The sequence below is a fragment of the Lingula anatina genome, chromosome 6, assembly GCF_051362555.1.
Source record: "Lingula anatina isolate TDL-2025a chromosome 6, LinAna3.0, whole genome shotgun sequence".
NCBI classification, from domain to species: domain Eukaryota; kingdom Metazoa; phylum Brachiopoda; class Lingulata; order Lingulida; family Lingulidae; genus Lingula; species Lingula anatina.
Genome location: NC_141772.1, coordinates 19,273,152 through 19,300,200, shown reverse-complemented (window position 1 = coordinate 19,300,200; position 27,049 = coordinate 19,273,152). Strand labels below are relative to the sequence as shown.

Genomic DNA, 27,049 nt, shown 5'->3' with positions numbered 1-27,049 from the left:
ATCTATCGGTGCGGGGACATATAGGGGTGTAACCCTAGCGCTAGCTAGCGATCGAGCGTCAACAAATAAAGCTGACACGAACCGTGAAATCTTAAGATTGCGTTATCCGTTAAGTAAGTCGAAAACGTACGTAATGTCCTATTTCGAGCTCACAAATTTTTATTTAATTACTTGTACATTCACAAAAATTATATAAGTTTGGGACATTCATTCCGTATGTATGAAAACGTTCATTACAACAAATTCAAATCATCTTCAGTTTTGTGCTCTTAAATCTAGAAGAGAAAATGTTTATTTTTTTTTAACATATAAACCACTATTGATAACTTTTAACATATTTCAGTTGATTTTGGGAACGTTTTTGTATTTCTTTGAAATCTTCTAAAACCAATTCCACTCATTTATTGGCCCACTTCAGTGCAACATTGCCAACAACTGAATTAAACGATATATTTTATGTTCCTTCATATATCCATGGCAATAAATGTGAAAAGATACATTTTTCATTTAAATTATTTTTTTATTTAATATTATACTTTTTGAACAAACATGGCAACAGCTCCAATTATTCTGGTTGACAATATTTTAAGTGCCAAAGTTTTGGGCAGTTGTCCATCCCTTGGTTACTGGAGCCCCCTTAGTGACACCAGACTACTGAGAGGCAGCCACCAGGATCCTCAGTTAAGACCAGTGTGCTGCAACATACTCTTGCCAAGAAACTCTGTAGCAAAGTTCAATTTTGTCAGGCAAAAAATGGGGAAAAATTAAACCAAATTCAAAATTAAGGACTTCTTATTAAACACTTAATACATATACACATCTGAAATTACAAATGCCAACTGATCAAACAGTGGCAATCCAGCACCCCAGACACAAACAAAGCCTTAAACTCAGCAAAGTCCTATACCATGACTCCTAAATGCAAGCAATAGTAAATTACTACATTAACCAAAAACAGTTCTGAATATATAATTTGAAAGATGGGTTCGTGCCAGAAACTGTTTTTTTTTTAAACTGACAAATCACAAATATGGAAGAATATATAATTTGTAATTATCATTAACCAATGTTTAATATATGCTGACACGTGGGTCCCCTCATAAATATATATAGATATATTTCATACACAAAATAATGATTAAGAAGATACTCAAAGAAGACGAGACATCAGTAATGTTTCTAACAAGTCCCATATCTAACAAAATGGGTCATATTTCCCTGCAACAAACAGCTCACTAAAGTTATTACAAAAGCAGTCCACTTTAAAGATACCGTGGGAAAAAAAAAAGATTGATCTGTCCACTGTGAATAATTATCATGACAAAAATGTAATCCTAACTAGTACTATACTCCTATGAAATACACAAATTACACTTTATGGAATGTATGACAATTTAACAAACTTATGGGACAATTTTATATCACTATCATCTTATAAAAGGAATGAAAATCTTGCAAAAGCTATCAGTTTATGTACATGTATAATAATAATAATAATAATAATAATAATAATAATGCCTTGATACAGAGAGATAAACATGAAACTCGTAGTTCAGACTGGAATTCTTTAAAATTTTTCCGTTCCTACTTCAATGTAGAAGGTCCTTCCAGATCCAGGAGGAATCTGAACTTGTAAACATCCTGCTTTAGCAGAGGAGGCCATTCACAGCTACTAATCAACTTATTGCAGTGCATTAGGAGAATGGGAAAGGGAGAATGGTGTGTGACAGTTTTGTTGAAAAGGGGAAAAATATAGTTAAAAAAACTGTACTGATTTTATTGAATTTCAGTTTCAAAGACATCCCCCCCACCAAAAATAAATTAAATAATAATAATAAAAAGGAGGATGAATTAAGAAAGGAATTAAACATGTATTTATTGACCACTTCCATGCAACAACAGATTACTAGCTTTTACCTAATATTAAAATATTCATGTCAATGAATGTGAGAAGTTATATACTTTTTTATTCCACTTTTTACTTTATTTCACATTTTATTTTTAAACAGATATGGCAAAGGTCAATATTATCCTTGTAGAGAATGTTTTAATGGCCAAAGTAATGGGCAGTTGTCCACTGTTTGGTAGGTGGTGTCCCCATAATGGCACCAGACTCCAGGGGGTCAAACAGCAAGACCCTGGGAGCCTACAAAATGCTACTCAAGGCTTCATCATCAATTAGCAAAAGGACTCTGAAGAGTTCAAATTTGTCAGACAAATGTAAAGTAGGCAGTTAACAGCCACTAAAGCAGTTCATTGAACTTTTCATTGGGAGGAATTAGGAGTGGTGGGGGGGATGGAGTCTGACAGTTTTGTTTACAAGGAAGTTTTTTTTATAAACTCCACTGATTTTATTGCATTTCATTTGAAAAGAAATACCCTCTACCCCTGACCAACCAACTAAATAAATAAATAAATAATAAAATTTAAAAAATATATAAAAGGGGAGGGAGGCTCGATTTTGAATGGAATTAATCATCTAAGTATTTATTGACCAAATTTGGTGCAGCAATAAATTCTAGATTTTCTAGACTTAATGATCTATTCAAATATCCGTGTCAATGAATGTGAAAAGCTATGTTATTTTAAAATCCATTTTTGTTATATTTTGTTTCTTAAAAGACATGTCAAAGTTCCTTGTGGACAATATTTTGACTTCAAAACTGGTGGGCAGTTGTCTACTGTTTAGTAGCTGGTGTCCTCATACTGGCTCCAGCCTTAAGGATATCAAACAGCAGGACCCTGGCAACCAACATACTGTTATTGTAGGGTGCAATATACTTTTGCCATTTAGGACTCAGCAAAAGAGTTCAAATTTGTCAGGCAATCTGAATTAACTGTAAGACAAATTGAAATGTTATTACATGAAGGATACAAGCATCATGAAGTGTCTGCTAGTATCTTTTCGTCAGTTGTCAGCTATGGCAAAGGTCAATATTACATGTGCAGTGAATGTTTTAACAGTAACTGGCATAGTGGTGGGCAGTTGTCCACAACTTGGAAGCTGGTGCCAAGATAGTGATACCAGACTACAGAGAGTCAATCTCCTGGTCCCATAATTATGGTGCAACATACAGCTGCCTAGGAACACTGTTACAACAAAGACAGAAGTATTGACCTGTAAAAGAAAAGGGGGGGGGATTGGGAAGTTTTGTTGAAGGATCATTACAGGTTTCATAATCTGCATAATAATACACAATTTACTGGGGCTTGAAAGCAATGGAATATTAGACCCTGACAACAAAACCATCACACAAATTACCTTAGCATATAATATATAAAATAATGCAGTGTCATACTGAGTTGAAAAACTATCCAATAATACTTCCTTTCAAGCAAACTGCCTGTAGTAAATTTAAACCAATGTTAACTTTGCCATGAAAATGGAAAGATGGAGAAAAAAAAAGCCCAGAGAGGACAGAGCATGCACTCTTTGTAACCAGCAGGTTTCTGAACTGGCTATTAACATTCAGATTTGGCAGAGGACACAGCTGAGAAACTCTGTGTTATGACAACTGTGTACTGTTTATGGAACATAAGAGAGAGGTCAGCCATGTAATGTGTCATGGTGAAACACTACATACAGTGTTACCCCCAAGAGATATATAATAAACAGATTATTAATATAATTAAGGGGATAAAGACACTCAATCTATCAAGTTAACAATAAATCTTATAAGGAGGGAGGAATGTCTGAAAAAGTGAGAAGAATGTCAGTAAAGGTCAACATTCTTCTATTATTTCAAAAATAAATATAAGTAACATAAACAGACCATCAACAAAATGAAGAATATCCAAAAGAACTGACAGATGACAATAATATTACACTGCATTTGAGAAAAAAACAGACTCTACATACTGGTAGCCCATCCTTTACATAAAGCTGTAAAAAAATGCACTGAAGTTTTAAAAAAGAGATATTTAGTATAAAGTAAACACCGAAAGCTAAATTAATAACTATATATGAAATATAATAAATGTAAACATTGAAATAGTGAAAAATAACATCTCAAGTGACAAGGACTTTCCCATTATTCTGTGCTACAGAAAATTAAATTCAATATGGAAGCTAGAACTGTTAATTCCTTTTAGGGTGTGCACATGCTCCTAATGTTTTGTATCTCAGCAGCTTATAAGGCCTCCCGGTGTTATCTGAACTTAAGATTTATTTCTTGCAAGCTTGCTACTCGAACTTGAAGATGAAAGTTAACATTTCTAGACATTTAACTCTCAGCTGTAGCTCGGCTAGGCCATTTTCTTCAAAAGCTGCAATTTATGTGTCTAAAATATAATACAATACAATACTAAATTGCTTCAAATTGCACAACTGACAATAAAAAATAAATTGGATTAATGAAAAGCACCTGATAATTCAGCTGTTATGAAGAAAAAAATGCAAAAGAACCACATTTTGGTATAAATTCAGTTGAAACCTCTGTAACATGTAATCAGAGACAATCTATAATGACTATCACCAGACATCTGTAAGTATGTGGTCATACAAATACAAGATCAATTCTGCTCAGCTGTCAAATATTTACAAAGAAGAGATGAGAAACAAACAGAGCTGGTAAGGTAAAAAGAAAAAAAAAATTGAAATGCAATTAGCCAACTCACTTAAATCTGCTAATCTGCTTAAATTTACAGTAAATGCAGCTGTTTACTTTTAAATGTATTCATAAAAAAAAAAAAAAAAAAAAAAAAAAAAAAAAAAAAAAAAAAAAAAAAATCCTGCTAAGATAACAAGTTCCCAGAGTACAGGAACATTTTTCCCTTTTATTTTTCTCTTCACTTGACTGGTTCATTGAAAGGGTCAATACATAGCATTTCTAACCGGTTATAATACCTAAAGAAAAAAATTACCTAAATCTGTAAATGTAAAAGAGGAGAGATAACTAAAATGACTGTGTACATAATTATCGACATCTGGGCCATCAACATTTGACAATAAAATGTCTGAAGAACCAATCACTGTCTGATACATACTAACCAATGCATGTTCAATTCCTTCTTTTCTTTTACATGACAACTCAACCACAATACTATGAATTTAAACATTCCAGAGCCCAAGTCTCCTTTTCATATCTAATAATCACAGCTGAAGATTCATGTCTAGTTCTTCTCTCTGGTCATATAAAAGCCTTTGGGTGGTTGTAAAGCTCTTTAGGTTAAACTTGACTTCTCTGTCAGTTTAATACTTTCAAATGGGTTGTCATCATCGGTCTGAAAAGATTAATAAATTACTTACTAATCAAATCATATACTTAAATTTATCAGTCTATTTTCACCAAATCTGATTGGCAAGATAGGAGTGCTTCTGTAAAAGGAAGAAAAAGAAATGTATAGATATATTGCCATGCTTTATGCAAAGTTTGACTAAAAGTTTTAAATTACAAATAAAAGTGATCCAAATCAAACTGAAAATGTCTGATGGTTAAGATATCTTTCTTAACGGTTATATGGGTCTAAAACATATACATTATTTCAATATGAAAGTCTATTTTAAAATGGGTTCACTATCCATTCTGTGAAAAAGAAGTTTCCAAATACAAAAAAAAAAAAAAAAATATATATATATATATATTTTAAAACTAATATTATGTTACTGATAGTTAACTTGGTTGCAATGTCTTGAGTAGTAAGGGTCTACCATCAATCTCTTCAATGACATAATTCTTAAGTTTAAAAAAGACCAGACCACCAGTATAGTTGAAAGAGATATGAATAAGAAAGAAAACAATTAAAATAAAATCTTAAAACTAATTTGAGGTTATGTGCCTAGGTGAAAATTGGATAAATCATGATCTGGTTAAAGTTAGAAATTAAATCGACCAAATAAATAAGAAGTCATACAGCAGATAAAAAATATCAACTAAGTTAAAAACAAATTAATATAAAATTCATCCAACAACTAACTGCCTACTTACATCAAAATAGCCTCTTTTGTCTTTATTTGCATCCTTTTGTGAGCAATTCACAAGAAAAAAAAGTGAAAGAAAATATTGGACATTTCTAGTGAAACATGAAAACTATTTTTCTCAAGAATAATAGGGGCAAATATTGTCATTTGTCAGAAGAACAAATATTTTTGAATTGTAAATTTGTTTATTCTGTCTTTAGTTAAGATTTTTAAATTTTTTTAAAAGCAACAATCAATTAAGTTCTATCAAAATGTTCTAGGAGTAAAATGCTTTTTTAAACATTGCTATTTTAGTTTTGAATTTCCCTTGCTATTTCTACTTTTGAGGATTTTATTACTTGGTATCTCTGGAATGTAAGCTCTATATAAAAGACAATTACAAATATAAAGTATTGCCATTATGACATCTACTGGTTAAATTAATAGTCAGGAGACTTTGGTCTTTCACCTTTCTCCTTCACAGATTATAACAAAATTTAAATTATTGACTAAAAATTGACAGAGAGACATGTGCAGGCATAAGACACACAAAATGTCTCTCTCTCTCTCAAATACAAAGGCATATATAAAGACACACAAACACATTGGCCTCATTGTCTCACCTTTCCAGCCATGGACTTCAGTTTCTTGAAGAAACCTTTCCCTGAAAATTTAACGCTGTCCATAACCTCATCTTCCCCTTCATCCAACGCGCAAGTCTCTGCTGCGGGAAGCTCTCCGTCTTGTCCACTGCCCTCCACTAACTTCATGTACTTGTACTCCAAACTTTTAGGGGGGAAAAAAGAGTCATTAAATTAGCATTCTAATTTACAATTTCAACCATTTTCTTATGAATGATTGTCACAAGAAAGGAATCACTTTTTTTGTGAAAACAGTTACATAGGTAATTGTCAAAGGTGCAAAATCACATAAGAAAGAATTCTGAATCAGTTTGAATTGATCTTTATAGGAATATATGATAATCTTTCTGTCTTCCCAACAACTCAGAATAAAACTATTGTTAACACCACAATCACACTTACTGTACTAATATTTACACATTTTTTTCTACTTACGACTTGTTTTTAGACCAGCAGAAGATGACTAGTCCGCATAAAAGAGCAGCAAGGAATACTATTCCTCCAATGCCTGCCATGGCCTAAAAATTTCAAAGAAATAGAAAACAAAATAAAATATTTTTGTAGTGATTCAAAACAACAACTGTTACAGTTTCTATATATAAAAATACACTACTACTTTAAAAGCATATGTTGGTAAGGACTTCGGTTTGCAAAACGTTAGAAGGTTACATCTACAACCTAAACACTGCTGGCTGTGGAGGCTGTGGTAAAAATGGATGTTAACTTATAAGAGTTTAGCCATGCAGGTAATTGACCTGATTACAGTCAGAACACTTGCCCAAAAAGGAATCAGTCTGCAATGCCTCTTCTCAATAACAGGCTGGGAATTACTGGTCAAAATGCAGTGTCTGGAAAGGGCACATAGAATAATACTGTAATTTCATCAGGCTAACATTTTTCTTCAATTTAAGACAGTCACCACATTAATCAAGACTATCAGGATCATTGAAAGGAACTAAAAAATAAGCTTTGGTAATATAATTTTTTTTTTCATTCAAGAAAAACAACAAAATAATCTCTCTTAGTCGCATACACATATACCACTGTGCACACACTCTTTTTAAAAAACAAATATATAATTAGCAACAGTAAAAAAAAAGCTATTTTTATTTAACAAAAAAGTCAACACGACATTATCGCTCTTTTTCACAAACACACCACACACTATCATTACAAAAACAAAGTGGACAACTTTATGGTTTCTACCTGACAAGACTTACTTAGGTGGGTAATAATGGACTTCCTGGACACCATTTACACACTGACCAATCACTTTCTCATAGTCCAGCTCCTTACAGATGGGACAGGCGTGCTCGGTGCTCCACAAGAAGTGGTAATTACAGCCGTCACAGGTTCCGTCTGAGCACTTGGGTGGGACTTGGATCTTGCCCTGTCCCTTCTGCGTCACGTCACAGTTCAGGGTGATCACAGTGGTACGGCCAGATGGGCAGGCATTGGTGCCACTATGAGGAATAAATAAAAAAAATAAATAAGTAAGATAATAGGGGGAAAAGTAAATCCAGTTAGCAGGAAAACTGGTGAAATAAAATTTTTAAAAGAATAAACACAAAATATCTTGTAAAGAAGAAAAGTAAATCCAGCTGGAGTAGTCTTGCTTTTCTTGATGGACGAAATTAAAATGTTTTTGATATATTAGCCACTATTGTTCTCTATCTGGCTGCAAGGACAAAGTTAAGTCATTTATCCCAAGACATTCATCTTAATGCACTGGTATACAAGTTTAATAGTTCAGCATATATATGCCCCACTTACATTTCACTTCTGTGGACATAGTGCACCAGTAGTCCCAAATCTGAAATATGTAGAATGTAGATTTTTTTATTTATTGTGATAAAAATAAAGTATTTCAAACATTCTGAGACAGGAAATAATTTGACTAATATTTAATCCTTTTATTAATATTTTTTGTCATTTAAAAAAATAAATCCTTTAAGTGACAAGATTATCATAGAGGAATATAAGTGATTCGATTACTGGAGGTTGACAATTTAACACTACAATCTTAATCTTAAATCTTCGACAAGTAACTTTGTATCATTGTCAATTACAAAGTGAGTTCCAGCATTTGATTAATTTATATTCCTTATCTACTGCTAGTCCTTGATGACTGAGGTCATTCACTCTTCTAAGATTATCATTATTCACTTACTGAAACTTATGATTAAGACTTTCTTGTACAGGTATTACGTACCTTCACCATCAAAATTCTTCTTAGTCTGCTTGCTGAGGTCAGTGTCATTTGATGTAAGATAGAGCAAGCTGTCACCCAGGCTACAATGGCAAACACAAGGCATTAGTGATGGAATAACATAACAAATTTCAAACACCCCTTTACCAGTAAAATCCCCCCCGCCAGATTTTCATGACGTGCATTATGCCCTCAAAGTTACAATAAATAAATAAATAAATAAATAAATAAATAAATAAATAAATAAATAAAATGACCTCATTTTCTCACCTGACTGGCTGAGCTGCAACAAGATAGCCCTCACCCTGGGTAGGAGGAATGATGGTGTTTCGACATACCAGAGAGTTCACTGGGGGGGTCTTCTTATCCTGACATAATGAGTAATTATATCAAATTATAGTAATCTGTGCAGCTTCTATGAAAAACAGAAAAGTGTCTGGGCTAGTCTAGTAATTTTCCATTATGAGTGATGTAACAGTGGTGTGGGTTTTGTCTCTCTACAAAACAATATTTTTTCCATAGACAATAAATATAGAGAGAGCTAAAAAAAAACTACATGATTCTACATGAATCAAGTCAATTTTATACCCCCAGAAAAATATACATTTCTTCAATGTAACAATAAACCTCTATATAATTATCTGCTTAGAGAAAGCAGGTAAGTTTTATGAAGCAAACATTGGCCAAATCAGGGCCCCTAGTAAAGGCACTGCATTCACTGGCATCCTACAAATAATTTTATGATGACATCAATCAAAATATAGCCATGATTATTGAATTTAAGCAACTGCAATCATATGTTGTCAGATGTAAAAAAAGCTTCTTGCTAATGTTTTGCCCTATTTATCTCAAAATAGCACTAATTTAGCCACAAATCTAGCCAGCAAAAACAGCTATGTACAAAGAAATGAATTTCCATGGATGCTACTAGTTAATATTTTTCAGAGCAAAAGCAGATGTATTCATTTCCCTCCGCTAGCTATGGTAATTACTCCCTTAATTTGAGCCATAATGAATTTTCAAAAGACTTTTACATAATATGTGAACACAAAGAAGTTAAATATGCTTTGGGGAAAAACTAAATGTAACTGTTAAGGTGAATGTTGCAAAAAAAAAAAAAAAAAAAAAAAAAAAAAAACGTTTAAAATCTTAAGAGTAATTACCATAAAGACCATCTCAACAAGCAGTACAATGAAAATCCTACAAAAGCATTCTGGTAATGCTCCTATCTAACTACTGGTTATCTGACTACCTTCAAAATGAAAGTCATATCTTTTTTCACCAGCCCCAACAGTTGCTCTCCCTACAAACAAACATGCATTCAAAATAAAAGAGGAAAGGATGGATAAAACAGGAAAACCAGATGCAACAGAAAAAGAGAAAATAAAAAATAGGCTGGAAGAGTTAAAAATGACTAGGATTGCTATTATATTATATTCAGGGCACCAAATTTTAAAACCAAATCATCAACTTGATGCCTCAGATCAACTCCACCAAACCAAAAGACCTTAATATGTTAAAACCCTCTATCCCTGACATCAAGTCCACCAGACCCCCAAGACCCAACACCATTACTATAAACATACTCCTTGGTCAAATTCAAATGCAGCCCTTCTTTTCATTATAGTATCAGGTGAAGGTGTGGTAGTGGTAGTGGCATTGTTAGTAGCATTATCCAAGTGAGTTGAGGCATAATCTTGCTCCAATAAGGCCTGCAAGTGCACAGTTATGTTATCATATAAAGCACCTGGGATTTTTTTATTAATACTGGTTTATTTTGTAAATGAGAAAAAGTTACTACTAAAAAGTTTTTTTAAGTACAATTATATTGATTTGTCTTCATGTCTTCAGTTGTCTTCATGACCTGAATCTGTATATGCCTGTGCCTCTTTCACAAACACAAACATAGACATACACTTTTAGACAGGCCATACTATCTGCCACATGTATTACTCCCACTTATGCCCATGCGCGCACACACACATGCACACACACACACACACACACACACACACACACACACACACACACACAGACAGACAGACAGACAGACAGACCTACCCTGACAGTGGAGACATTATTAGGACACTGCACAGTGGTCTCCTCCACAGTGGTACCACAGATAGTGAAGTTAAAGTGGTGGTAGTACTGGGTGCCACTGGACGTGAACAGGGTGCTGCCCGCTGTAGTGTGGAACCTGAACACAGTGAGATATACAAACTTAGAAACCAGCTGGTACTGGCAAATGTTATCACATAGCCATTATAATAAAATGTAGGGATGGCCTTGGGTATGAATCAAAGGGCATTCAATACAAACAGAATAACATATTAATAGGGTACAGATTTTCACATTGCAACTAGATGGTATGAATACAAAAGCTTACTTTTAAATCAGACTTGCACAGATATTTTAACTATAAAGGTTTCCGCTTTTGCAGCTCATTAATAGGGCATTGATATTTTTTCCCAAAATTACCCCCCCATAAGTAAAAGACATGAGATTTGAACATAAATTCTATTTACATTCCTATTTAATCTATTTTTCAAAATTAGGTTTGATCAGTGTTGACGTTTATCACAAAATGTTTACTTCACCAAACAAGGATCATTATTATGAATTGGTCGTGCTACTTCACATTTGCCTACCCTCTGAGACTAGTAAAATCATATTCATGTCCAGCCTTGTCTTTGAAGTGGCAATCACTGGAGCAAGTCTTGCGGTCCTTCGACACCAGCCCCTTACCACACGAGATGCAAGACTCTATGCCGTAGGCTCTGTTACTGGTGATAATGGTGTTTTCTGGACATTGGACACAAGTGGACGAGTTGCGGTCAATGTAGTGACCCTCAGGACATGGAACACAGCTGTGGATAGAAGAAATGACAATTAGTACACAAAGAAAATAATTTTTGACTGAGATTTGGGTGTTGCTCTCAAAACTTAAATTTTGGTCTACTTTCATTCAAGATAAATATGCCCAGGTCCACTGGAATGGAGTAATTGATCTGAAGCAGTGTCTTTGTCCTTCTTGTAGTAAAACATATAGAATCTTTCATACAACTGGACTACTAATACTGATTTATCTTTGGTCAAAATTGACAAGAATTTTGTATTGGTCAAAAAGTTCAGACTCACTTTCATTCTTAAGTTCATCTGTAAGTTAGACCTCAGGACTGCAAACACAGACTACTACATGTGATGCCTACTAACTAATGAAATCATCCCTACAGAAAGCTTTCTTTAAACTTTTTATCAAATGCTCACACAGATACATTTGCCCCCACCCTACAGAATGACTGACCCTTTATAAATCTTTCATCCTCCCCCTTGAACACCACCACTCAAATGTTGCAGTTGCCCCACCCCATAAAGTGACTGACAACTTACCCATCTTTCTGTGTTCCCATTGGGCAATCCTCGCAGACAGAAGCCCCGCCTTCTATGGTGTTGGTGATCTTGATGGAATAGATTCTTGCCTCTTCATTCACTGTGGCACCTTGGAAAGCCCAAGAGAACACCATTTCCTCATTCTGTGTGATTGGAAAACTTTCAAAAGACAAAATAACATGAACTAGTGGGATATGTGTAAAAATAGCACACTTTTAACTACATACATAGACCTCTCCCGTACATCAAATTTCACAACTGTAAAAGTAAACTATAACAAAAGCAAATGCTCTACTACTCATTCAAATCTGTTTTATACTACTACAGACATCCAATCTTTGAAATCAAAAACATTTAAAATTTTTTTTTTTACAATTAAATTGCAACCTTCCAATTTTAACAACCCATAGTTACGTGCATGTTTATTACGCAGACATGAACAATCTGTGTATAACTGACCTTCTAAATATACCAGAGGCACAAGTCATGATTATGAATTGTATCTACAACAATAAAAAAATTGGAAACAGAGAAATGAGAAAAGCATCAATTATTACTGTGCCTACCTAAATTCTTGCTTTTCTTGGTGCCCACTCCAAAATTTGACCACATTCATGCCTATGCTCTCGGATTCCTGAAAAATAATTTGCCAATTTCAATAATCAACACTTGGCTGACAAATTTGAAAATTAAAATAAGCTGACACTGCAATGAAGAACGTGAAATAATACCAACAGATTATAAATAAATATTTTTTCTAATATGAATAAATAAATAAATAACCAAATTTCTATTACTCTTTCTGGGTCGCAAAGTTACATGTATACAAGGCAGCAAAGCTGTCAAATGTACAGACAAAAAACAGAAAATAAAGATGCAAAAAAGGTCATTTTGTCAATTTTGATGCAATAATAAATAATGCTTATAATAGCACTGTCAGTCAACACTGAATTTTAATCTTGCACAACAGGTAACATGGTCAATAACAGGAGCGGACCCAGAGATATTTTCTGACAGTATTACAAAGTATCTATGTTGATCCATCCTCCATTTTGATGGTCTTCCAACAGAAAAAAATAGATACTGTACCAGTCAATATAAACTTAATAACCTGACTGTCTTCCGGAAGACCCAGAAGATGGTCTCAATCCACCCCTTCAATAAGATTACAGTTTCAGGACCATGAGAGCTAGTTCAAATTCACATTATGAAAGTCTCAATATTTGAAAAATGATGACAGTGCATAAAATAATATTACATAATGTTTAAAGACATAAAAAACAACACAACTGCTTATGTAGAAATACAGAAAATGTGCAGAGCCCCAGGCAGATGAGAGTTAAAAGTCACAAATGCAAGTGTTTGAGAAAAAATTATAAAGGAAAACAACAAAACTAGAAAAGCACTTTGAGAGTGCAGACCCCTGCGAAGGCAGCAATTGTTGATTATTATTGATAATTGTTTGATTATTGATCCGGACCACCACCAAAAATTAATCATTGTCCTCTTTGGCCAACTTCCGACAGTTCCTGAAAATTCCTGCAAAATCGGTCCATAACTGTTTGTGTTATGTGGATGACAGACAAACAGGGGTGAAAATATAACCTCCTTGGCAGAGCTTGAGGTAAATATTATTCCAATGAAGATGCTATTCAAACTTTTAATCTTCCAGTTTGATATATATATATATATATATATATATATATATATATATATATATATATATATATATATATATATATATAACATATTTGCAATATTAAACAAAATTTACCTGCATAATTATCACTGCTTCCTTATTATTAATCTAGCAGAGAGCTTTACCTTTGGGAGTTTACAGGGAAATATCAACAAGTGTGCTTTACGTAATCTCATTTAATGGCCTATTAAGGCAAATGACTTTATAACTCTGAAATTAATCTAGTGATACCCAAGGGTAATTTACAGACTGACCCACTCAAAGGTCTTCAGGCCCATAAGTCACACCTTAAGAAAAGCACAAAACCATAATGCCCAAAATAGGAGACTACCAATCCTGATGCAATAATACATTATGTTTAACTGCACAGTCAACATCAACTAACAGGTAACACAGACGAAAGTAAAAGCATAAGGCTTCAGGCCCATCAGAGTTCAAGTTTATACTTAGAAAGTGCCAGAATGAGAAAAATGAAAATTTCACAAGAAATGCATAAATACAATAAAAATGATAATCCAATAGAGCTGGTTTTCTCATATGAGCTGAAGGCCAATCCTAAAAATCGTACTTGTAAGTTTAAATTATAATAATGAGGACAGTTTTCTTTTCATAATGTTTGCAGTAGCAGTTGTTGTCAATTTTGATGTAACATTACATAATAAATTAGAGAATAATTATCACCAATTTTTGTTTATTGACTATAAATAGGATGGACATGTAGAAAATATGATTACCATTTGGCTTCATGTCCATGGGAGCTCCGAGTCCCACAATGAATATGCTAAAAAGAAATGAATATTACACTAAAATGTATAACTTCCAGAAAAAGAAGCCAATTAGACTGCTTTTCTAACTCAGGCTGCATTTTAGTCCTGTGTTTCTTTTTTTAAAGTTTGACAGTCATAAGTAACACGGTTTTCCCATAATGGTCATCAAGGCAGCAGCACCAAAAATTGTGTTTTCTTCTATTTTGATGCAACATTACATAATGCTTAACAGCATAATGACCATCAATTTTTAATAATAAAATATAAGTGTCATGGATTTTCAGAAAATGTGACTAGCTTGGGCCTTCAAGCCCGTGGAGGTTCTAAGTCACACCTTGGAAATGCCAATATGTGAAAAATTAAATTTTCACAAAAAACTGTTTAATTGCCAGAAAAATTTACCAAACACACTGCATTGCCTACTAAAGCTGTATTTTAGACCCATGTTTCTTTCCTGTAAGTTTGAGAACAGCAATTGACATGATTTTTCTTAAATGGTCATCATGGGAGTAGTGCCCAAAATAGGGGTTTCTTCAAATTTTGATGCAACATTACATAATGTTTAACAGCATAATGACCATCAATTTTAAATTATAAAATATTAGTATCACGGATATTCAGGAAATGTGACAAGCAAAGGTCTTCAGGATCATGGAACTTCAAAGTCACACATTGAAAATGCCAATATGTGAAAAATTAAATTTTCACAAAAAACTGTTTAACTACCAGAAAAATTTACCAAACAGATTGTATTGCCTACTAAAGCTGTATTTTAGTCCCATGTTTCTTTCCTGTAAGTTTGAGAACAGTAAGTGACATGATTTTCCTTAAATGGTCATCATGGGAGCAGTGCCCAAAATAGGGGTTTCTTCAAATTTTGATGCAATATTACATAATGTTTTACAGCATAATGACCATCAATTTTTAATGATGAAATATTAGTATCATGGTTATTCAGAAAATGTGACTAGCAAAAGTCTTCAGGCCCATGGAACTTCAAAGTCACATATTGAAAATGCCAAAATGTAAACAAGACAGCACTGTTCTGAAATGGGTTTATTTCCATTTTTAACACTTTTTAACATAAAACAAAATAAACAGTTTACTGCCATTTTTATATGACCAATGAAGAAAATTGATGAGATGGGAAAAGTGTCAATAGAACAATGTTAAATGTCTAACTTCCTCCATTCTGAGATTCTGAACATAGTGGATGAATGCATCTGACAAACTGCAATGATATGAGTTTATTTCCATTTTTGACACTTTATTACACAATACATGATAACAAGTTTACCATCATTTTTACAAAATCAACTAACAATGTTGTAAAGATGCAGGAAATATCAAACAAACACTTTTAGGCATCTTATTAGTTAAATAATGAGACTGTTAACATGCCTAATAATTGAATCTGAGGAAATGTGAAAAACAGTATAACTTCTAAAATAATGGCCTGATTATGCTGATTTTCGAACTCAACCTGCGTTTTAGTAAGATTGAACACTCCTGTGAGTATGATTACAATTGGCCAATCCGTTTTTCTTATATTGTGTTATCAGTGTTGTATTTATATTGAAAATAGTGAAAAAATAGCATAAATTCCCTAAAAATGGCCCAATCATGCTGATTTTTGAACTTGACCTGCGTATTATGAATATTCATCAGTTCTGTAAGTTTCAAGTCAAAAGGTAAAATGGTTTTCCACTTATCGTGTTATCGGTGATGCATATATGCTGAAAAAAGTGAAAAAACAGCATAAATTCCCTAAAAGTGACCCGATCATGCTGATTTTCGAACTTGACCTGCGTATTATGAATATTCATCAGTTCCATAAGTTTCAAGCCAAAAGGTAAAACGGTTTTCCACTTATCGTGTTATCGGTGTTGCATATATGCTGAAAAAAGGGAAAAAACAGCGTAACTTCCCTAAAAATGACCCGATCATGCTGATTTTCGAACTTGACCTGCATATTATGAATATTCATCAGTTCTGTAAGTTTCAAGCCAAAAGCAAAAACGGTTTTCCACTTATCGTGTTATCGGTAAAAGTGCACGGCGGCGACGACGGCGACGACAGACGCAGATGATGGCTATATGTACAGACACATCTGTGTCTGTACATAAAAATACAGTTACAGGTATAAAATACAGGGACATAAGGAGAAGGCTATACATGACAATAAAAACATGACCTTTTATGAAAAAACTTAACTACAATCTAAATAACAATCAAAATCACTTACTGTAGTAAAATAAAAGATACAGGGATGCGATGCCTTTTTCTCCTGGTCACAATTTAGGTCAAATACAAAACTGACAGTGGAGAGTGTCTTTGCTTTCCCTCCAATCATCTGTGCTTCCCCCTGCACCCCTCCCAGCCTCAACATGACAACCAGGTAGTCTTCAGGCTGGTGCCCCTTGCCACTGCTAAGGTGATCCCCCAGTGGTTGCCAGCCCATACGCTGAAGGCAAAATTCGTCTGAAATATTTCAAGTGTTATTCTTTTACCTCAATTCTGCTGATTAATCTTCAGATATAATAACGATGATGTTCAATAATGTAGAAAAAGTCACAATAGTTGAAGATTTACATGTAGAAATGTCTCAAATCATTTTCAATTTTAAAATCCCACAGAGAAAGCTATCATGATGTCCTAGCCATGCCATATTGTCTGACTGCATCAGATTTTCTTTGGAGAAGTAAAGCAGAATCAGAATTTGTTATAAACATAGATATTCAAATACATATACAGGCAAATGTCTGGAAAAGACACGTTCACAAAATCAAACACCCCTACTCAGACAGGCACGCACGTGCACTCAACAAACACTTGCATCGTACCATCATCCCGAGCGCAACTGGTGGTCATATTCTGTGGCAGATCGTTCCACCAGTGATAATTAATCTCGTACTTGGCTGCAGTTGACACAGGGCACGGAGCACATGGCTTGCTGCCGTCAGAGACTGTATTGGCAGGACAGAAGGTACAGTTTGGGGAGTTATCCACACGCTGCATGCCAGGGTTACATGGTGGACAAGGCTTCTTCTCACCAGATGGTGGTAGTTGTATGGCTCCTGGGACGTCAGTTCGGCAGATCTGAGGCTCAATCCATTTGTACAATTTCTGAGTCTGAAAGAGTTTCAGTCAGGAAAATGTGTTAATCCTGGCATCAAATGAAACCTTGAGTTAAACTTACAGAGGATTTTATCATGTCTTATCAACAAAAATTAACTGTAGTGTTCTGAGAATTGATTGAAAAATAACAATAAAATGAAAAAAATTAAAAGGCAAAATACTTCACACATCTCATAAAAAGAATAATTTGCAAAAAATAACCTGAAGTATTTGTTTATCTTAACTTGTAACTATGACAATAACAAAACACAGTGGCCTTTCAGTGACCAATCTGCACCCAGATTAACACCTGTCTCACCTGTCCATTTTTATCACATGTCAAGAAGTATTCAAAGTAATCACTTTCCTTACATGCAGGACGGGGCAGACACTTGGTAGCTCCAGCCTCTGTTATAACAATGAAAATAGAGCATTTCAGAAAAAAAATACAAATAAACCCTGTATGTAAATTTTGAAGACTCAGAACTGTTTCTGCAAGTTGGATATATTAATCTTACTACTGAAAGAAAGAATACAAGCCTGTCCTGCTCAGTACTTGTGATGATACAGAGCAGTGCCATATATGTGAACCTAGGTTTTAGACTCACAGGTAGATCTCTGGTTTACATTACACACTGCAAAACCCACCTGTTCACTTCTTGTTAATTCTGCACTTTTTCTCCTGGAAGGTTTCTTTCAACTAGAAAGCTTCATTACCAATGTTCAACAACTTACCTGAATATTCTGTAAGTTGGTCACAGGGTGTGCAGCTAGCAGCACCATGAAGGGAGTATGTGTTCTCTTTGCACAAGGAGCAAATGCTGGCGCCCTCATCACTGTGTGTGCCATTGCGACATTTTGTACACTCTGATGTGTAAGCAACACCTGGAAATAAAATAAAAGGTAAAGTATATATAAAACAATTTTGCCAAGACATTTTGGCTTTCTATATGTCTCTAAACTGATTGCAGCATCATTTGAATTATATGGTCAACCACAAACATTAGTGCAAGTTTATTTCAATCTAACAGAACTTTCTGCACACACCTCCTAGGAAGTTTAAAAAAATTACATCATCTCTGATATTCGTAACATTTGGGCACATTCAATTTGCTTATTAGAACTAAGGGATTTATGAACAAACTGTCTCCACTCAGCCTGATCATATCCCAATGCCTTCAACTTACCACTTATCTCCACATTTCTAATCAGGACAGGTTTGAAGCTGTGCTTGGTCTGACCTGTGTTGAAGGCCATCACTTTCCATACCAGAGTGTTGGGGCCTTGCTTCAAGTTTATCTAGAATGATCCAATTTTCACCAATAATATTCAAATTTAACAGAATACATCATCAAAATGAATGCTTTTTGCTGAATTATAATAGAAGAAAGTATTTACAATCAGTTTTTGTAAATTATCATTGTAAAACAAGAAGGTTATAAATCACTCTCTCATTATTGGTTTCTCTGAATGAAGAACCAATATTATAACACTTGAACATACACAAGATGAAAGCAAGCTGGTTTCAAATACAAAACAATTGCTGGAAATGTAATTATAATGATGATGATGACTAAATCATACTATTATGTTGTCTGTTTTAGCATAAATATTTTCTAGACCTACATGTTTGCGCTTCCACTCTCCCTCCTCTGTACCAGTTAGCCAGAGGTTGCCTCCTCTGGTTGATGTAGCACACTGACTGTTCTGTACCTAAACAAGAGAAGGAAGAAGAAAACATGTAACAGTGATATTGATTATGCTGTCGGTTTTCACATACAATATTTTCTACACCTACAATAAACACTTCATTTACTAGGCTTACTCTGGTATGCAAAATTTTAGCCAAAGACCACGTTCTGGTTGAAGAATATGTGAATAATTGCACAGCTTTTTTTTTTCCTTTTTTTTCACTTAGTGTTAGAAACATTTTCAGAGCTTAAGGACTAGAAACTTCTGCTGACAGAAACGCCATAAACCAGTCAAGTCCCAACTTACATTGATGTGAAAAAGCTGATTAGTCTCATCCCTGAACTGATATTCAAAGCTGAGGTATCCTGCACGGACCAAGTCAGTGGTATAAATCAGCTTGGTGTAACATCTGTCCTCAGCATTGGCTGACAGGTAGGCACCTTTGGCAACCCACCCAGAGCTGTGAAATGGTAAATAAATTAAGTCGTAAGACATACATATCTCATATATTTCTATGTCATTTGCTGTTATGTAACACATTAACATTTCTGTAACCCATGATTTGGTTCTCGTTTGAAAATTGAGGTCTTTACTGTGACAAGGAACCTCTTAAAAAATTTGGTAAAAAAATACATCATCAGAAAATGACCCCATGCTCACTAAAAATAAGAGCTGTTCTAGATCCCAAGTATTCCCATGTGAAAGCAGTCTTTGTTGAGAGGCAAAGCTCCCTAGAACATTCTAGCCTAAACCTGGTTATGATTTCTTGACCCTGTCAAATGTATACATCCAATTCCAAATAAAGTTCCTTTTGACATGTAATATCTGCCACACTCACTTGCTACAGTTATTATGTTCAGTAGTCGAAGACAGGATATCTGGTCCTTGGAATCCCTCAGTCTCCACAGCAAATCCCTTGGGTATTCCCTGCCATTCTTCAAAGCGGACCCCACCCCCCAGAGAGAAGGTCCCAGCTGGGCATTTGTGGCATTCTTGGTCTCCCTGAATCTCCAGGTACTGGCCAGCCTCACAGGTGAAGTCTGTAAATTGGAGACAAGGAAGCTGATTTATAACAAAGACAAAGGTAATGCACTCACATGCCAATAATGACAGCATCCTGTTGGATTTCAGAGCAACAGCTGCACTGTATGGCTAACTATGAAATGTTAATATGAACATGTGAACCAGTACAAGATTTTTCACTATATTGAAACAAAACTCATGTACAGACAATAGTATGCCAATGATGATGTATTCTGTTAGAACTCTGAGTACTTGTTACCCTTGTTTAAAACACGAAGATAGGCATATAGTCTACTATAAATTTGGCAGTTCTACTAACTGTAAGGCCATTAAAAAAGGGCCACTGACACAGATTACCACAAGATCATTTTATTTTTATCACCTGTGGTATAGCCAAGCAGCTCTTGTATATATCACAGAATTTATCTTCTTAATGTTCTAACATTTTGCAAACTTTGACCATTTCCCTTGCAGGTTTCATTATAGGACTAATGCTCAAGCTTGTTTTACCATTACAGGTATATGTGTCTAACTTGTAATGGGTTGTAAGTGCAGTGGAAATTTGTCTCTCTCAAATAGTTTTTCAAATAATCTAGTATTTTATACAAGTATGTCAAACCGATCCCAGCATATCAGTATTAGATATCAAATAAAAACTGCACTCACTTATTTTCAATCAATCAATATTTTACACAAGCAAGGGGAATTTGGTGTTTAAGCATAACACTAAAGCAAAAGTTCAGAATATTGTATAGACATGGGTAATTATTACTTGAGGACTTAATAAAACTCATATTTCATATTGTGGACAGAATAGCAGCAGGTGCAAGATAGATTATTGTAATTATTCATGCTCAGTTCTAAAATTCAATTGAAGTAATGCCATTTTTCATACTATCAATCATAACTGATTATAATGATTATATCCCTCATGTAGCATGAAACTGCCAAATGGAGCTACATGGGTTTCTACAATGATGGCAAAATTGATGAACTTTTCACATGCAAATGAAACTTTTCCTTATTTTATTTAGTTTTACCTTTAAAACCAGTTGGCGGTTTTAAGCCTACATACCATTTCTATTTATATTTAGAACCAATGTAATCATTTCTGCAAATATTTGTCACAAAAATGTCAGTATAATGTCATAAAATGTTTTAAATGAAAAAGGATGTCTTGAGAACAAAACAAAAAAATCGAAAGACGTATAACATTCAATTTAGTGAAAATGAATAATTGGTTACTCTTTATTTTTCTTTACACTTCGTGAAAATCTTTGTCTACAACAAAAACTGGGAAATATTATGAACTTTAAGAACTATAGCATTACCTCTCTTCACAATAGTAAACTTTGTGCAAGCCTACAACAATTTATACTAAGATACCCTAAAAATTGTTGTGGGGCTGCAAGAATGAAATAGCTACAACTATGTTTTCTGACAGTTGTAATTCATTAGAAACCCCAAGACTTCATGTGTCTGGCTGTGACAAAGTAAAAACATACATAAACAGACAGGGTATGTTTTGCTGCAATAACTTAATTAATTCTTATGTTTGAAATTTTCATTTAGCAAATTTCTTCATCCTTTTTTTCTAAATGTAATAATTTATAATCTTATTAATACATGTTGTAAAGTATATTGAATAACATGAATTTTAGACTACAATACTTCATAATGGTGATGGAAGAGAGTAATGCCAATTTACCATCTCCACATATGTACACTAATTATAATCAGGCCCGTAGCCAGGGGGGTTCGGGGGGGGGGGGTCAAAAGAACCACCCTTGGGAAAAGGTCCACTCTAGGTAAAATTTGACCTATGTACTTGAGGATTTTATGGTAAAAGGTCCACTTTTTCAGAAAACGAACCCTCCCTCTGAAATTATTGGCTACGAGCCTGATAATTCCCATAAACTAATAAATGTGTTAAAGATAAAAAGAGTAATGCCGTTGGATCAGAACTGTCTAACATATGGCACTTCACACTTGCTTTGGACTCTCCGACAATCATCAACAAAATGAACAATAATGCTTAGCACACCATAAACACAGTGACTACACTTTCACCAGTGATCTCTCATCTGTAAAATGACATTGATATAACTGACAGGAGAGTAGCATTCAGAAAACACAACTGTATATTATATACCATTGCAATTATGGGATTCTATTGTTGACTACTAGTAAAAGTAAGGTGTGTAGAAAAAATTACAGTGGTCATGCTGTCAAAGATGACATTCAGTGACTATATTTTGTTTAGTTCTAGGTGAAAAGAATAAGAAGCTTCAGTGCCAACTTGCCAAGGCTATTCAGTCAAGGGGGGGGGGGGGGGGGGTAGATGCCTGAAGGAAATGAGATGTGACTAAAGCTTACAAATATAGTTTTACACATAGCAAAGAATTCTTTGGCCATTATGATTTTAGGCTACTGGCAAGAAGTTGATATTAGCACGGCAGTCAGGCCAAACATACCAAACATCACGCTTGCTTAGGTGTAACATGAGAAGTATTTCATGACTTTTTGTTGAATTGAAAGTGGATGATAATATATCTCCAAACACACACATCAGGTTACCCACAAAACACCGACATCATCTTCTATTTAAACATGTTATCCTGTATTTAATCTAGATCAAACAGTATATACCAGACTACTGTAACCTTATAGGCTGCTCTCTTAAATTTGTGTAATCTGTTGGCCAAATATATATATACTAGTAATAGTAGTATTTTTCGCAAAGTTCAGGATGCAAATGCAAACATCTGATTATTGTGAATTTTATTATCTTGAAGGCATTCTGTGAAAATATGGTAGTTTGTGCTTACATTCAAATGTCCCTGCCTTTAGCCAAATCAGCCAAAATTAACAATGGTTTTACAGTGAAATCAGTTTAGAGAATGTTGACTTTATAATTCCACATTCCTCTGACTCTAAGGTTCGAAGTAGATAACATTCAAGAAGCCAGAGAATAAATTAATTTTGCCAAGAAGAATTATTTGTATTGATATTAAAATCTGTGGTATACAGATTGTGTCAACAAAGAAGAACACATGTGCTACGCAGAGTATTTAATGTGACACGCAAAGTTCCAACAGTACACCTAGCTGCCTGTTTAATGTTTTAAAAACGTCTCTCCACGAAGTCTGATTTCAACACAGCTTGGGTGATAATCATTTGAAAATGCTGGTAAAGATTTGTGGAACCTTGCTTCTAAACAGCTCTTTTCTTTCAGAATGGCTAATACAATCTATCTTGCGAAACCTTTTTTCTAAACAGCTCTTTTCTTTCGGAATAGGTATTCAAACAATTAATCAATCATAGGGGAAGAAAAAAAAATCCAATAAAGGAGCGCAACTTTTTTTTTATACCAGGGTGGGTGTTGAGAACAAAAGACCCAACAATAATGTATATTGCCCGCACCCATGTCCCACATGAACTCAAGATGCACCAAGTCTGGGTACATTGTTGTCTACATCCTCTATGGTAAAACCCGGAAACATCTTATATTACAGACAAATCATGCTCTTGTGGTGTACTACAGTACATTACCCTTTCAATCACCTGTATTGATCAGAAATATATCATTATTTTTTAATTTAATAATTTCATTTTTCTTTTTAATTTAAAACATTGGATTCACAAAACAGATATCCTGGCCCCAGTTTAATCTCCTTTTGATTCACGGGTCTGTGGTAGTCTATTTTGTGATAAAATATAATTTTTTTTTTCATAGTTTTGTGATGATTTAGTACATGGTTTCTATCTAAAAGTTCATGATAAAAAGCAACTTAATCAGACATGCAGCATGCTTTGTTTGTGGGATTGGTATATGTTATCAGTACTGTGCAATGCTGTTCAAAGTGTATGTGTGTTTGTGCACGTACGTGTGCATGCATGACGTGTAGAAGTATATATGAGTACAAGAGAAAGGGGTGTCAGCCACACAACATCTTCCAGTATATATCTTCCAAAGAACAAATCATGTCAAGTAAAGAAAATATTCTAACAATCTTATTCAAGCTTGTTTGTAGCTACCTGTGTGTGTGTGTGTGTGTGTGTGTGTGTGTGTGTGTGTGTGTGTGTGTGTGTGTGTGTGTGTGTGTGTGTGTGTGTGAGAGAGAGAGAGAGAGAGAGAGATACTTACCACAACTCTTTCCCCTAACAGGTGGGTTAGGAGCACCATCTACACACGTGTTAGGGACTGGCACAGATACTCGCCATCTGCCACCATTACTGTCACATTCTGTATATTCATAATGGAAGTCTTTCTGCAAGGAAAAAAAAGAAACTTTGATGAAATATGCAACTGAATACTTAAAAAGTTAATATTTCAAAACCATTAATAAAAGGTTGTTGCCGGTACAATGACTAATTTTCAGATACAAGACCTGAGATTATGAAGCAATGTAAATGTTATTTTTAATGTATAGTGTAAAGATGTCAATGAAATTATAAAGATTCAGAATCTTGTAGTTAAAACACTGCATCCTCAAATTGGCATTTACCATTCAATATTTAATTAAAATAATAATATTTCTCTTTTTTACACAGTGATTAACAAAAATTTTGCCCAAAAAAAAAAAAAATTATTTGTTGTTTATGCTATCTTTTCATTAACAGATAGTGATGAAATATTCAGAGTTTTGGAATCAAAACACAGACTCGTGAACAGTTTTCTTTGTCAGCACAACTCGGCAGTGATCATCTTACGTAACATAAAAAAAAAGAGGAAAGAATATCTTGTATATGCCAGCCAGCAAATACTTGTTTCGATTTGATCAACTATTATCATAGACAATTATTTCAGTTTTACAGCCTGCATTTATTTCTGAAAAACTAAAGGCAACAGGTTCCCTAAGCCATTGCTTCACCTACAACATATAAATGAAGCAGACTTCCACGAAGGTCTACCACCAACCATAATGATATAATATATGTCAGCTGCACATTACCTTAATCAACCATCCATTATCTTTATTTGGTTTTAGTTCCCAACAAACTTGCATGACTAATTTGCACATTTATGCACTTGTCTATGGTAAAATACGCACTGAATGTGGGTAAAGCCAGCTAAAAAATCAATAGTCCTTCATATTGTCTGCCAACCACATGCTTAATAACATGGTGAACATATTTATGACTAAAGTATGGATCCTAGTTGATACTGGTATCAAAAGGGATCAACTACGCAGTTATAATTTATAGATGATTTCATTCACAGAATCACATGAAAATGACTGTACAGTAAAATAATAATTTCTAGTCTTTTATGATTTGCTGAATGTAGACTTGATACCAGAACAGAAACTAGTGTTTGTAATAAAAAGGATAGCACAGTCCTAATAAACAACTATGCAGCTATAATTTACTACCTTATATAAGGTAAATTTATCATACTGTTTCAGTCAATCATTATTATATGTACCATTTTTGTGTGTATGTGGGAGAAAGCTGCGTAATAGGATCCTAGACTTGCTATCAATATCTAAGACCACCAGAAAGACGTACCAGTAACACTAAAACACCCCCCTCCCCAACTAGCCAGACTTAAGTCATGTACAGAGGAAGATAAAATTCTACACAACAGAAAAACCAGCCATATGCTTTCAACTTACGTGTATATTCTTCATATGATATTTTAGAGGAAAAATGATCAAAAATCACAACAATAAGATATACGTAAGAGTATACTCAAATTAAAAAAAAAAACCTGGGAAATGTTTCATTTTTTAATCATTTCAGCTTTCCCATGATGTCTTTTATATTTCACAGTATATGAAGCCATATAACAAAGGAGTAATTCCATATAAATTATACTGGTACATGTTGCTAGCATTACTAAATGACAAGGAGATGAGGGTCCTTTGTATGAAGCACTGAAGTTTTAGGCCAGGTGAAAAAGCTGTTTAAACCAATCTATGTGCTTAGTTCCATTTTTTTCTCTGGATTGTTTGATAAATAAATTGACAAACATGTTTTCTTATCAGAAGAGAGCTGTTGACACAGCCGTAATAATCTACTGCAGCTGCTGTTGTTGACAGTATTTCTAACTGTACCAATAAAATAGGTTACACTATCCATTTACTGTTCAGACAACCGTCTAGATAAATTACCTTAAAAATTACATCACAAAAATAAATTATATTCATATTAGTGACTGACAGTGATATTTAATAAAAAATGACATAAAAAAGGTTAAAAGCCACTCTCGCCAAAAAATGTCCATTTGCAGGCTTTTTTTCTGTAAATGTTATCACTGACTTCTGACAAGACAAGATAGCAGACAAAGAAAAATGAACAAAGAAAAAAAAATAATAATAATAACACTTACCGCCTGACAGGTTGGCAATTCGTCTGCATGGACGCTCCAAAACACAGTCAAAAGCAGCGCCGTAAAAAATATACATGAGAGCCCCATATCCTACACTAATTATTGCACTTATATCCACTAGAGATACAATGACTAACCCTCTAAATAATTTTTGTTCCAATAAGCTGGAATATTTTTAAAGCCGCCGTTTTACTGCTTCACGTTTGGCTAGCTAGGCCTTCGACGATGTTTTCTCTCACAACCTTTTCTAACCCGAAGCATGCGCAGATATTTCTACC

The 27,049-nt window shown here is 34.3% G+C and overlaps 1 protein-coding gene across 5 annotated transcripts; it reads right to left on the bottom strand.

Annotated features, from left to right (window-relative positions):
* Positions 1-499: 499 nt before the first annotated feature.
* Positions 500-27,039, bottom strand: LOC106174788 (endosome/lysosome-associated apoptosis and autophagy regulator family member 2). Of its 5 annotated transcripts, XM_013556476.2 has the most exons (25): positions 26,772-27,039; positions 24,585-24,708; positions 20,253-20,454; positions 19,721-19,874; positions 19,349-19,435; positions 18,910-19,021; positions 18,458-18,607; positions 18,042-18,130; positions 17,449-17,737; positions 16,851-17,086; positions 12,706-12,773; positions 12,140-12,298; positions 11,398-11,616; positions 10,811-10,946; positions 10,336-10,461; positions 10,002-10,052; positions 9,020-9,117; positions 8,753-8,832; positions 8,314-8,353; positions 7,761-8,003; positions 7,319-7,388; positions 6,976-7,058; positions 6,523-6,685; positions 5,928-5,960; positions 500-5,223 (listed from the first exon to the last, which is right to left on the bottom strand). In XM_013556476.2, exons 1-25 carry the CDS (start codon positions 26,856-26,858, stop codon positions 5,164-5,166), a joined length of 3,159 nt encoding a protein of 1,052 aa, XP_013411930.2. In that variant the 5' UTR covers positions 26,859-27,039; the 3' UTR covers positions 500-5,163. The 5 variants fall into 5 exon arrangements, with proteins under 5 accessions (XP_013411930.2, XP_013411931.2, XP_013411932.2 ...); XM_013556477.2 differs by lacking the exon at positions 5,928-5,960; XM_013556478.2 differs by lacking the exon at positions 10,002-10,052.
* Positions 27,040-27,049: the final 10 nt, after the last annotated feature.